The sequence below is a fragment of the Durio zibethinus genome, chromosome 18 (assembly GCF_047325235.1).
Source record: "Durio zibethinus cultivar Kanyao isolate XHJ-2024 chromosome 18, ASM4732523v1, whole genome shotgun sequence".
Lineage (NCBI taxonomy): Eukaryota > Viridiplantae > Streptophyta > Magnoliopsida > Malvales > Malvaceae > Durio > Durio zibethinus.
Genome location: NC_143179.1, coordinates 16,647,391 through 16,662,456, shown reverse-complemented (window position 1 = coordinate 16,662,456; position 15,066 = coordinate 16,647,391). Strand labels below are relative to the sequence as shown.

The window sequence follows — 15,066 nt, the reverse complement described above, 5'->3', positions numbered from 1 at the left end:
AACACCGGCAACACGGCCTCCTCCTTCAGCTCCTCAACACAATACGCTGCCACCATCACCACCAAAGAAATCTGAAACACATGGAGGCATGTATTATCTGCCTCCAAATGGCGTCTAGAAATTTGTCATTCTACTTGGTATGGTATTCATGTATGTAAGTCGTATTCGGACCCTGATTTATGATATATAGCTAAAGGCTGGCTTTTATGTGCATAATTTAGTTGTTCTAATTTTTGTATTGCAGGAACGTAAGAGTGTGAAATAGAAGCTACAGCTTCATCTTCTAGCAAGTATACATTAGGGAAGAAAGAGTTGGATGTAACACCCCAATTACTTAATAGGCTTGTCTGTCATGTTGTTGGTGTCTTTATGCACTCATATATGTTAACTATAATGTGATCAAAATAAATAAAGTTCATAATTTGTGAGTTTAAAAGAATACGAAAAAAAAAACAGGTTTGCCATTAATTGCTTGATCAAGAAATAACATGGAAATTACTTCGCCTTATAATAATTGTTTCAAAATCTCAGCAATGGGTATTAGTGTTTTTTTTTTTTGGTATATGAATTTTGTCTATATAGAAGTAGTGTAGACTAAAAGCTAGGCAGGTAAAAAAACGGGTTGAAAATATTTACATGAGAGCTACTGTGCATAGAAGAGTGAATGAAAGAAAGCTACTAAGCTTATTCAAAGAAAGAGCAGAAGGTAACTAGACTCTGGTTCCAAGGGTATGATTATTCTTTTCTCCATTTTTATTAGACCCCATACCAGAAGCCTTGTTCAAACAACATGGACTTCCACTCAAACATGCAGATTCACTAGCAAATGATACAGAATCATTTTGTTTGTGCATTGGCGGCCTTGACCAATATCCAAAAATTGTAGCAAACGGGTTGTAACAAGAATTGGGCCATATGACAGTCCTACTAATAGGAAAACAAGCAACGGTAGCTGTGCTCCTTCGGGTCTTACAGACACCTTAGGAAACTCATTTGCTCTCTAAACTCAGGTCTGTAGTTACAAACCACAGACGCTGATGTAATAGGCAAATCCTATAATTACAATCATAAACATCAGTCAAGATAACCGTTTGTCCGAAATCAGAAAGAGAAGAACATGAAACATCCATAATCATGGACCACTAGCACAAGAAACCAATGGTTACTTTCATTTCAACCTAAATGGGGAGAACAGAATCAAGAAACACTAGTCAAAAGAAGTCCCATCTTTTAAAACTAGCTTAACACAACCAATGCTAATAATATATCTAAAAGTAAAACCAAATTTGATAATGCTCCACATTTTTAAAAAAGCACATAAATAATAGCAGAAGAGAAACCATTAAAAAAAACCAATCAAATAGCAGTAAAAAAAAAGACGAGCTAAATTCCAAGTGGACATTAAATCAAACAAAATTATAATAGAAAACTAGAATGGTAACAACAAAAACCCAATAATATCTTATTGACAAAACGGATGCAATTTTTACCCTAAAACAAAGCTTTAAACACTAAATAAACCTCAAAATCTTCAAAAATAATAACAACCCAGATCTCAAAATCTTAACTTTGTGAAAAACCACCTGTTTTTCCCGGTCTTAAACCTCTCCTCAAGCTTCTCCTTGGTAGCCTTACAAGCAGAGACTTTCTTGTCCTTGCTCTGAAGAGAGTCGACATTTACCACATCCTTCAAGTCCACATCCAGAGCGTAACGCGTAGGCATCACGTGCTGATAATTCACGAGCTTGAGGAAGCATTTAACGCGGGATTTCTTGGCTGTCTTCTTGGAAGAGTCCTTGCGGATAACCTTCCTTGGGTATTTCTTAATCCCTGCAACCAAACAGTGGCCGTAAGGGCGATCGCGGGTTCCTTCGTCAAAGGATTTGACAATCACCGCCTTGCGACCAGCGTAGCGGCCCTGGAGGATGATGACAGCCTTGTTTGGTTTCAGGAACTTCACCATTGCTGCTCCTCTTCGCTTTTCCTTTTTCACTCGGCTCACCAGGGAAAAAAATATGTTTTATCGTTATCAGCAGAAATGAAACCCTTGCTTTTCCCTATATGAATTGCTGGGCTCTTTTGTTTTGATAGTCTTGGGGCCAAGCTGGATTGGGCCTTATGATTCGATCTGTAACGTCCATTTCTGTGTAAATTCCACATAATGAAAATCCTACCTATAAATAACATCTATCTGTAACAAATCCATAAGTCTATAACAATCTATAATACTTAGCGTCAGCTGTTTTATTACTTCATCGTTGTTATCAATAACTTTTTTATTTTTTGGTTTGTCGTAAAGTCCTACATTAAGAGGGGATGAGGGTTAGGATCGAACTTCAATCGTGTGTCTTTTTAAGATTTACTTAATCACTAGATCACAAAAATTAAAGACATCAATAACTTTTCATTTTTTGATATTAGAGTTATTTAAGTTTAAATCGTGTCAAATTATTTTAATTTAAATTATTAAATTATTAAATTTTAAAATTAATATATTTTGAATTAATTTATCAAATATTTTGAATGTAAAACATTATGAATTCAGATATTTGGATTTAATATATTGATTAATTGAATTAAATTAGATGAATCGAACAATTTTGAGATTGGAAAGAATTTTACTAAATGAAGGCACGCTCCTTAGCCTCTTCATAAAAACATGTAAGACAAATGCTCGGCACGCCTTCGAAAGTCTTCAAAATGCTACAGCCTTTGCCTTAAGGACTTCTTGTTTTTGGCCAATTTAGCCTTTAGGTCCTCACTTAAGGTGGTTTTAAGGGTTTTTGCTCCAACTAAGATTTGCCAGCTCTTAGACGTCTCCACTTCATAAAAAAATTGAGACGTTTAGAGTAACTTCTGGAAGCAACGACAACATTTTCAATTTCTCATTCTTTTTGAGCAAGCAAAACATAAGAATATTCTCCTATTATATTCCTATTTCCCATTCCCACCACTCTCTTTAAATTTTTAAACCCGATTGGTTTTTACCCCATTCATTTTACACTTGATTTCAAGATCTTTGTACTAAGCTGCTAAGTTCTTATATATAGCAACAAGTTATAATAACTTCATCTATCCACATAAGGTTGTAATCTCCACCGCTATAACACTGTCTGAAACTGAAAATATATACCATATTTTCATTGTAAAACCCCATCAAAGGCATCAACAACACAGAAATACAGAGGCTGAGATGGGTAGCTTGGAAGAGGAAGAGCTCGTACAAATGGTTCAGGACTTCATAGAATCAGAATCATCTTCACCCATGTTTCCTTCTCTCTCAAACCGCCAGCGTCCTTCTTTTAACCATCTAACTGAACTTTCTGCTTTACAGGTATTATCATTGTGTATGTAGCCTGCTTGACAAATAAATATATAACATGGAATGTTTTGCTGAATTTGTGTTTCGGTCACTGTGTTTGTAAGTGTCTTCCTGATGTATTTTTTGGATTATTATTGTATCTTTGTAGGAGATTCTTAGGTGTACTGGAACGGAAGCTGAGAGGGAGGTTCTTGAGATTGTGTTGAAGCATATTAGAAGCAAATGGGATGTCCATAAAACTATTGGTTTGAAGAAGTGGGTTGCCATGATGCTCAAAATGAATGGCTTTGATGCTTCTTTATGTCAAACTTCTTGGGTTACTTCCTCAGGCTGTCCTGCTGGTGGGTCTTTCTCTCCCTATCTCTCTTACCCTTCAGACAAAATTGATCCTAACTGTAAAATTCCCCCATTTCTTGCTAGGAATAATGCTTTAGAATTTTTCTACTTTCCAAGATTGAATTTATTTAATTAGATTTTTCTGTCTATGGATTAATTACATGAACAGGTGATTATGAATATGTTGACGTTGTAATGGGGAATGAGAATGGTGATACAATGAGGCTCCTAGTAGACATAGACTTCAAGTCGCAATTTGAACTTGCAAGACCTACACCAACCTACAAACAGTTGACAGATGCTCTCCCATCCATCTTTGTAGGAACCGAGGAAAAGCTCAAAAAGATTATCTCAGTGCTTTGCTCAGCAGCCAAACAATCCATTAGAGAGGCAGGACTCCATGTACCACCATGGAGGACCACCACCTACATGCAGTCCAAATGGCTCTCTGCATGTCGTAAAGTTGCTGCAATGAATATTGCTGGTTTTGGCGGAGAAAATAGTGAAGTAAAACCAAAAGGTGGAGCACATAGTTTTAGCAAATGGGTACCTCCAATGGTAAAGCCTAAGAGAAGGGATTTGGGTGGGGGTGGGTCTGCCCTGTCTAGTCAGTTTTCTGACATGGGCATAAATTGTTGCTAAGAGATATATATTGCAGATTGCTTCAGGTTTCTAATTGTTAGCAGAGAGATTCTCCAATAATTTTGGTTATCTAATTCCCGAGTGTACTCTTATTTTATGTAAGAATTGGATCTTTTTTTTTTTTTTTGTACTACTAAAGATCAGCAATGAGGTTGACATCACCAACTCTTTTCATTGTCATCTAGTGCTTTTCTTTTCTCATTTTAACAAAGTAAATAATTAATTATCTAATTCAAATTTTAATTTAATTAATTTATATAATTATTTTTAACTAATAAAAGATCGTATACAACATATTTTGAGTTAAAATCCCAACATATATTATCATTTTTTCTATTTTCAAACTACTGCCTTTTTTGTAAAAAAAAAATAAATTACCGATTAATATATTTAGTATAAACTTTTAAATCATATTTGGTGTATAAAATAATAATCATGTTATATCATATTTGATTTATATCTAAAAAAAAGATAAGACTACAAAAAGAATTAATCATTCTTTGGATATGTTTGATATATAAGATTATAATAATAGGATAGAATAAGATGATATTATAAATCAAATTAGATTATATAATGTTATTCTATCCTCTGTTTGATGTGTGTAAGGATTAAAATAGGATAATTTATTTATTGGTTAAAATTATCTTTTTTCACAGTTTATATAATTTAAATTATTAATGTAATTTTTAAGAGTATAATAAAATATGTAAGTTCAACCTCATAGATTAAAAATAATCATTTTACTTTGAAAAGATTGAATTATTCTATACCAAGATGATGATTAATCTCTTTGTATTCCTATCTTTTTTACAATTTAAACAAAATATAAGATGATTATCATCATATTTTATCTATCACCCTATACATCAAATATGACATTTTAATATAAGATAATTCAATTATCCCAAAATGGAGAGAATTATTTTTAATTCTACGAGATTGAACTTACATATCCTATTATATCCTTAAAAAATTTATCAGTAATTTAAATTGTTTAAACTTTGATAAATGATATTTTTGACCAATAAATAAATTATTCTATCATAATCCTTATACACATCAAACATAAGATAATATGATATTATTTAATATAATCTTATTTATAATATCATTTTATTATATTCTATCATAATAATGTATACCAAACACATCTTTAGGTCATATTTGATGGATATGATAGGATAATAATTATCTTATATTATATTTGATTTGTATTTAAAGAAAAGAATATAATTATAAGGAGAATTAATTATCGTCTTGGCATTGGATGATTTAATCCTCTTAAAATAGAGATGATTATTTTTAATAAATGTAATTGAACTTACTTATCTTATAATATCCTTAAAAATTATATCAATAATTTAAATTATATAAATTCTGAGAAAAAATAATTTTGAACAATAAATAAATTATTTTATTTTAATTCTTAAATATATCAAATACAATATAGTATGACATTATTTAATCTAATACTAATCATAATATTATCTTATCCTATCCTATCCTATTATAATCTTATGCATCATACACATCCTTAGAGTATAATATTCTAAATTAGTAATATGTAATTGATCTATTTAACTTTATTAATAAGTCTTCAAGTTTCAATGTGTGCGTATTTAATTGTCTAATTATATTATAATTTGTTAGTTGATTATTCAATGATTATAATTTAATTATGATGTAATAGTTAATTAATTAGTTAATTATATATAAAAAAACTTGATTAATAAGTCAAAAGAATAGTTATTAATTACTAACATATATATATATATATATATATGTGATGTTTAAGTTAATAAACAAGACAAGAGGCCAAGTGTATATGTATTTCGTATCTGAGTGGAACTTACTAAAGATTTCCTAATGGTAAAATTAGCTTTAATAAGATTTTTTTTTTCTTTTTGATACTTTTTACAAACAATTTCATAGATGAGCAAATGCAAAAAAAAAAAAAAAAAAAAAAAAAAAAATCATAGCTCGGAGACATTTGTTTGCACTACAAGATATGGGTTGAAGTGGCGAAGTCACGTTCAGCGATGGTGAATTCGGGCTTAGTTGCGTAAATATTTGCCAAGCAATCACAACCAAAGAAATGTTGCATTTTATCACTATAAGTGGTTACTCTTCTTGCACTATTTCCTTTTTTTCTTTTTTCGTAGCCTGGGAGGGAGTCCCCTTTTATGGCAATTCCTCACTAGATCCTGAGCAAGAAGGATATTGTCCACTATTTTCCCTCATTCAACAAAAGCACTTTGGTTTATACTAATGAGGGAAGGAAGGTTTTTTTATGCCTGGTTGTAACGATCTTTATAACACATTTATATATAACATTGCATCATGAAATGGGTCTGAAATCCCCTCAAAATATCCAGCGCTGACTTTCTATATTAGATCTGAAATTGATTAGTTGATCCCAAAACCATTTCTTATTTCCATTTTTATTGAAAACTTTTTTTTTTTTAAGTTATATTCATAATTAGTTTTACGTTATAATCAAATTATGATTACTGAATAATTAACTAAGAAACTATATGATAACTAAGCAATTAAACTCATACATAATAGGACTTGAACTTAAAACCTAAAGTTTTTAAAACCTCCTTATTGCCACTAAATTAAAATTTCATTGGTAACCTCTTACACTTTTTAAATTATAAGAAGAAACGACGAGAATGCTCATTAATATTTGATGGCAAATATTGTTTTCTATATAATAATAATAATAATAATAATTAAAAAAAAATGAAAGAACAAGTATATAAAAACAGTCTTTCAAAAGAAAATGCTGAGGGAAAAAGAGTAGTATATGAGGTTTTTTATTTAATTAAAAAAATTTAATATTGAATTAAATATTCAGGTATAGTATGTAAACGATAAAAGTAATTTTAAATGAAAAAAAAATCTCATAAAATTTAGAGTTAGTTTTTTTTTTTTTAAATTCTTAATTTACCCTTAAACTCCTTTTACTCTACTATTTATCTAGTTGAATAGAATATTACACACATAACTTCTCTCAAATCTGAAATTTTTAAGTACCAATTTTAATGATATATCAACTAATTTAAGGAATAATTGACAATACTAAAATTAATTTAGTCCATAAAGAGATGATTTTTTTTTTTTACATCAATAAGGGATTTTGATTATTGTTGGAGCATTTTAAAATAAAATTTTGAATACATCTAATCAATATAAAAGAATGTAACATTATCTTGAAAAGAGAATAAATCTAGGTAAAATCTGAAAATTCTTTTGATCTTATTAAAAAATAAGCATAACAACCCAAAATTTTGTATCACCTTTTTATCTTATATGCTTGTTTATCTGTTGATAAATAGACATCCACATCTTCATGACTCATGAGATGGGCCTTTCAAGGAAGATTCAGTCTGATCCAAGACATAGTAATAAAATAATTTTTTTTTTTAAATGTAGAATCTCCTTGGCGGCTAAGAACGAACAACAATTTATGAACATGTTTAAAATTTCAATCATATTTATCCAAAGGGGACGTGTAGGGACACAATAGCTGAGCAACAAATTGAGAAAAAGCGGACATGAAATGGAATTGATGTTCAAAAGAAACCAGGTGCGGTCCTTTTCCAGAAACAAGTGGCCTTAAAACAAGGGGAAAGGAGTCTTTTCAATACTCTTATACAGACAGCTTTGCTACACAAAATTTAATAGAAAGAACTCAATAAGTGACGATGCAATGATATCTTTCTATCTCATTCTCATTTGTCTACACATTTTCAAATGTCTTGAAATTTTTGGACTATTTGTACGCCTTGCTTACAATTATAGAAATATATGTAATGTCAAAAATGACGATGATAATGAATATATAAATGATTTCGTGGTTTTTGAATTGACGTTATTCAAATTCTTATGTTCAGAAAGATGAATTTAAATTTTATTTGCTTTATAAATAGTGCGAACGAAATATATATATATATATATAAATTATGCACAAATTAGTGTTGAAAAAAATGTTAAAGTGATTCATGTGTGAGAAAGGATCTCATGTTATTAAGAAATGAGATAAAATGTGATATAAATATAAAGAGAATCTAAGAATACATTAGTTTAAATTTTTTTTGTTTAAGTGGTGTCTAATATATATATATATATATATATATATATATATATATAGGCACCTTTTGATATGCCTCTTATGGACTCCAACTGTGGCTTTTCTCTTCCATCAACTGCTATTAGGGTCAAGGTTCGGTTTGGACATGACGAGCATAATGATATGTATTTTCAAATAACCCTAATCCGCAATGTACTAATACAATTTGTGATTGAATGCAAGTTTAAAAGGTAATGCGACAATTTAGACCCATGGAAAAGAAAGATTAAGTGTTGGATCTGAAGGGCATTAAGACAATATAGACCTATAGAGATGCAAAGTTGAGTGTTGGGGCTAAAGGTACATTGAGACAATTCGAATGCATAAGAAATCCGAAGTTGTCTAGTCTAAAGGTGGTACATTGATAAGATTTATTTGCACATGGAGCTAATTAAAATTCGCAAGTGAACGAGAGAGATTGTTGATATGATTTACATGCAAGAAAAAATCTCATATCACTAAGAAATGGGATGAAAAGGTGACACATACATGAAAAACCCAAAAACCTAATAGTTTAAGCTTTTGGGCTCAAGTGGTGTTGAACATCTATATATTAATATGCTCCCATAGGCTTCAAGTGTGATTTTTTTCCCTCATAAAAGAAACAATGTCATCTTTAATAGTCATAGATTGAATTATGACTTTATAAGAAAATAGTTTTTTTTTTATGGAGACTTATTTAAAAAAAAAAACCGTTAGGCCAAACTTCTAAATCTCAAAACGAATAATACTTTATAACAACATAGTGCAAAAATCCTTGCATAGACAATCTTTGATCATTTGCATCAACAATCTTAATCTTTAAACAAATTTAAATGTTTTTTGAAGTCTTACATTAATAGTGCGAAAAAGATGTAAAGTGGAGTTGTAGACTTTATATAATTTGGTGACAATTGAAGCATACCTAGTGAGTCTCCAAATCAATTGTCTGGAATTTTTTTAAAAATTCAATGACATCATTTAATCAATTTTCATTAACATTAAGTTGTTAAATATTTAATCTATAATTAAGTCATTGACCTAGCAATTATTTTTAACCCAACCTAAATTTAGGTTTCTCTATTATTTTTCACTTGATTGCATTATCTATAACATATATTAAAGCAGTTTTGTAACTGCAAATGCTAGAACCAATCTTTAATGTCAATAAAAAAATTAAAGGGGTGAATTTGGAAAAAAAATCTCTAGAAGCTTCTTTTGTCTTTTCTTTTTCCTATCCTTTCTTCTCATTTTTTTCTCCTCCTTTCTTTTTCCTTTTATCTTTTTGTTTTTCTTTTTTTTCTCTCTCAACCAAATTTAGGCTTTGCCCAGTCGTTAGTCACCACCCCTCTTCTCTTCCTCTTTCTTCTTTTTTTTCTCCTATTCTATCTTTTTTTTGCCAACCAAATCTTTCTTCAAACAGTCTAAGTCTTTCATTTCTTTCATTGTTCAGTAGAAATCGCCTTTCTTTTTACTCTATTTTTTGCTAGATTTTTCACAATTTTATGAAGAATGTATTTTTACTTTTTCATGTATTTTTTAGTTGTGAGCCTTATGATAAGTATTGGATATGGCAGGTAAGTATGATAATTTCAATTCTAATGGCAATAGTGAGTAGTCTTTTTTTTCATTTTTTTTTATATATGGTATGGACTCTTTGTCTCATGTGTTATTTAATTTTTTATCTTCTAATTGAAGAGCCAAAGATTTGATTTCTCGATTCTTTCTCTTTTAAGTTTTTTTAGATTTTTTTTTCTCAATTTTTTATATATTTTGATGTCTTTCTGAGGTAAGTATTTGTTTTTTTTTTAATCTAATTAAGACATCAGATATTTGATTTAGTTTGTTTTTTACAATTTTGTTTCATTTGTCAAATTTGATTTTAGACATGCAAAAAAAATATGTATGAAAACAAGTTTTGGGTTTGAATGTATTTGATTTGTTTGTCTGATTGTTTTTTATCTTTTTGTTTGATGTAAATAGAGATATTTTTTTAGTATTGAATTTGTGTGTAAGTTGCATATGTTTTCACACATGAATTTCTTGCATATTGATGAAGTTGTGGTTTCACATTTTTTTTAATTTTTTTATCTTTCTCCTGGCCATCATTGTTTTTTTTGTTAACAGGCTTAAAGAAAAAATTTCGAACATGGAATCTAAAAACCAAGTTATAAGGTCACAAACCTTGATAACTTCATTTGTTTAGAAGATTTCACAATATTCACTAATTTAATCATTTTAGTAAGATATATAGCATATATATTTTTAATCTTCCTACCTCATTTTTCATTATGTTGATATTTTCTATTATCCTTTTACTTTGCAAATTTGTAAAATGTGGACAATGGTCACCATATGGATAAAGTAAGCAAATCAAATGTATGTTACATATTTGATTTTTAAATTTATTATCATATTTACGTAGTTCCTATAACATGGGCATTGACTTACTTGTAAATGATTTTATAGAAACATCCCTACGTAAATGAAAGGTTCAATTTTGACTTGCCTGAAATGGTTTGGTTTTTTATCTTCTAAATAAGTACAGTTATTAATTAGTCAAATTGAATATATATATATATATAGTGATATAGTTGATATTATTAATATCAAACCAATTGATTTATGTAGTCAATTTTGACATTAAATAAATTTTAATTTTAACTCGTGTAATTTTTTTTATATTCCTAATTATAATCTCTTTTATAAAAAAAATGCAAGAAACTGATAAGTTGATTTCACCCATAGACGCTTAATTAAGGGTAGTGCACCTTTCATACATGGTTTTATGTGCTTTAAAGATTTTGGAGATGTTAACTGGCTTTACCATTTTCTTTTTTATGGATAAATATGCAAATACAATAATTTGATAGACAACAGGTTCTTTTTGCTTTTGGGTTGCCCATTTAGTTGGTCTCAAATGGGTGTTTTTCATCATGGTGCTAAGCTTGGCTTAAAACCATAAGGCTTATTGTTGGCATTAAATACCTAAGTATACTCGTTGCTGTAATCAATTCAATTAGTACAATATTATTTGTTTAAATTTAAAGGACATGAAATTTAATTATATATTTATGTCTGGTATGGAATTAAGGCATATGCAAGATTCTAAATACTGCATAGCATCATTTTATTATGCATAGGAACTAATAAAGGTAGAGGATATTTTGCTCTAAAATGGCTTTTCTTATACATATATGTTTGTCTCACTATAATTTAGGCAATGCTTAACACGTTTGCATTAGAAGTGATTGCTTTCATTGACATAATTTCAATTTGGTGGCTAGTACAAATTTTACATTTGCTTTCTTTAAGGCTTCTTAGTGTGTAAATAATTAAGGTTTGGTTCATTTATACTCTAATGTGCAATAAAAAAAGCATGGGATAAAGAAAAACACATTTAGAAACCTTATATTTCCCAACGAGTATGGTTAAGTTGATAAGGATAAAATACTTTGCTTATAAGGCTTAGGTTCGTGCATTTTGGGTTTCTAATTGGATGTTTTGACTTAATAATTTAAGAATGAGCTATGTTATTCTTTTGTACTATTGAAATAAGCTTGAATGCTGGATACTTTTTATTTTTTGTTAGAATAATTAACTCAAAATTATGTTTTTTTTATTTAAGTTGGCTTACCTATTGATCAAAATGGTGTGCAGGCAAAAAATCTTGTAGTTAATATTTGTGATATTACCTTTAAAGATGAATTCTCAAATAGTAGTGATAGTAATAAAAATAGTAATATTTCTTAAAAAGCTAAATAGCCAAATAATGCCACATTGGGAAATTAGGCAACTGTTGGTTTTTTGAATTTTAATGTTATTGATGCATTATGTTTGAAACCATCTAATGAATCATCAAAACTATTAGCATTGGTAAAAATGAGTGCTATAGCCAAAAATGCTGAAAAACAAAAAAATTTTACTAAAAACTTACCCCTTGGATCGAGGTTCCTTTTGAGAAGGGATATAGTCAAATGGACTAGCTTAAGCTTTCATAAATGCATCTTGACCTTGTAGGTATGTTGGGAAACAATTCTTTTCTAAGACTTTTTTGCATTTATCGTACACAATCTTTTGAAATTGTGATGCCAACTTATTCTTTCTTCTATGTTTCACCATAAATTATATGTTTTAGGATTGAATGAATAGTCAAATAAAAGGCTTATTTCAATAAGTGAAGTTAAGCAAATCAAACAAAAAATTCTATGTAGACTATTTTGAAAGAACGTGTCTATAATATATCTCCACATATGAAGTTTCACCCAAAATGTAATGATATGATTTTTCACTATCACTGTGGAAGTTTTAACTTTCGATTGAATTAACTCTATTTTTGATAAATTTATAATATTGTTAGATTTATCTAGCCCAATTCGATAATCTATTTTTCTCTAAAAGGTTTCAATTCATGCATATGTATATTTATTATTTTCTTGAAATTTACATGCATATTTAGGTATTGATAATCTAAAACAAAAAATCTCACGTCTTCACCTGGCGTAATAATGGATCAACTTCAATATCCCTAAGAATTTATAGACTTCATTATTGAAATTTTCAAATAACCATAAGCGTCTTTAAAGGAATGCAAATAACTAGGAAAATATTGACTTTTGTGGTGGCCACGTATAGTTTTGTTACATTTATATTTATGACGGTTTAAGTTTTTTAGGTGTTTATGATGTGGATCTTATAATTATTCTAAGCTAAATTTGACTATGGCATTATAGAACCTTATTGGTATTGTTAGTTAAGCCTCACTATTTTATTTGGTAACTAAAATAAAAAGAAATACACTTAGTTATCTTTTGTGACAAAGGAATGTAAACTATTCCTATATTTTATTTTTAAAAAGTTGTTTTAAAACATTTTTGCTGCACTTAAGGTAGTAGGGCTAATTGTTGTTTTTGCAAGATGACTTTAAATTGTCATATTTATATCCTACAATTAAAAGTTATCTTTCAAACACTAATAAATTGTTTTGTGATTATTATACATATTAACAGGCTTTTTATTTTTTACAACTTAGATTTGGCTCTAAATAAACTGTATTATCAGCTATACAACTTTCTACTGTAATCCAAAAAGAACAAGTATGTGAAATAATTAAAAGTGTCAAGTTCAGAATGCTATTAGGTTATTTTACATGACTTATTTAATACAAAGTACACTTTTTCTACTTAAGTTAAGTTTTCTTTTAGTTTATGTAGATAATTTTTTTGTCATTTAAACATCATGTTTTTCCATCCTCCCCTTATTCCTTATTAACTAATCATTATATTACTTTTAACTTAAGATAGATTTTTTAGTTGCATAATGAACCATTCAATTATTTTTTCATTACATAATGTTGCATTTCATGAATATAATTATGTTTTTATTTATCTTCAATTATGCACATGAATATAATTGCATTAGTATTCATCTTCAATTGCATACATGAACATAATTGTGTCTCACCTAAGTTGATACAAAAAATCCAACACATATATCTTTTTTTACTAATATGTTTCAATATTACTTTCAAAATGTCATTAAAGCATTGAAATTAATAAGTTTAATAGGTTATGTTGAGCTGACCACCTTTAAATGTGATATGTACAATTAAAAATTTAGGTAAAGTAAAAAAAAATGTAGAAAATATTCATATTACTTTTATTTATCACAGCTAGAATTTCATTTCGTTGCACTTATAGTCACATTCTCAAAGTTATAATGTTACCTATTTGCAAAATTAAAATAAATTCTAAAAACCCATAAATGTAATTATAATTATGCTTTTAGTTGTGACATCATTCTATTGGCCATTTGGTTGATTTGTTCTCTAGATCAATTTGTGATTTGTTATTTGCAATAGTCGCAAGACTTTTTGGTTTCCAGTCTGTGTTGAAAGTTGCAAAGAGAAATTGCTTCTTAAGTGGTATAAAAAAAGGTTTGCAACAAATATCTGCTTGGATTGGTTTAAAGTGAATTTTTTTGGTATAAGGTTTAATGTGAAATTTGAGAATTACAAAAATAATACAAAATGGATCTACTTGTTTATTGTTTATTCAATATCTATGTTAAAAGTTGAAAATGGCCAATAGAATGATGTAGACTAATACACAACTTTATTTAAACTAATAGGTGATTTCAATAGTTAGACTAATACACAATTTTATTTTACTCTTGATGCAAAGTGCAGGCTTGAAACCTAACTATCAATGAAAGCTATCCCCACACAATATTACATGGATAGATCATCAATGTTCAAAAAATATTTAAAGAGTGAATTGAAAAAAAAATTATTCAAAGATGAGATTGTTTTTTGCTCAAAGCTACTTTCCTCATTTTTGTTTCTTTTCATTCTCAATTTCTTTTCTTGCACATTTTTTCCTTTTTCTTTTAGGTGTGCTCTTTTCTCTTCTCTTTTTTTTTTTTTTTATTTGTGTTTTTAGTGTTGATTTGACCTTTTATTTCTTCATCTCTATTTGTGCATAAGCTTAAAATTAAGTCATACAACAAAATAATTTTAAAAAAATCAACATATATTTTTTTTTGCTATGATATTCAACGTCAGTGATGCATCATCTCTTTTTTTGTCTTCTTCAAAAGGTTATCTTTCTTTATTTTCTTTTAAAATTGATTAGTTTTTTTGTTTGACCAA

General features: G+C 28.7%; 2 protein-coding genes and 1 pseudogene across 2 annotated transcripts; 2 read left to right on the top strand and 1 right to left on the bottom strand.

Moving 5' to 3' along the window:
- Nucleotides 1–1,395: 1,395 nt before the first annotated feature.
- LOC111299774 (large ribosomal subunit protein eL27x-like) lies at nt 1,396–2,059 on the bottom strand. The gene has a single exon (XM_022895219.2). The coding sequence runs from the start codon at nt 1,961–1,963 to the stop codon at nt 1,556–1,558; it is 408 nt and encodes a 135-aa protein (XP_022750954.1). The 5' UTR covers nt 1,964–2,059; the 3' UTR covers nt 1,396–1,555.
- Nucleotides 2,060–2,870: 811 nt separating this feature from the next.
- LOC111300630 (uncharacterized) lies at nt 2,871–4,499 on the top strand. The gene is made up of 3 exons (XM_022896258.2): nt 2,871–3,334; nt 3,471–3,663; nt 3,828–4,499. The coding sequence occupies exons 1-3, from the start codon at nt 3,194–3,196 to the stop codon at nt 4,298–4,300; spliced, it is 807 nt and encodes a 268-aa protein (XP_022751993.2). The 5' UTR covers nt 2,871–3,193; the 3' UTR covers nt 4,301–4,499.
- A 5,488-nt stretch (nt 4,500–9,987) lies between these two features.
- On the top strand, nt 9,988–12,800 carry LOC111300982 (cytochrome b5 domain-containing protein RLF-like; annotated as a pseudogene).
- The last annotated feature ends 2,266 nt before the right edge of the window (nt 12,801–15,066 follow it).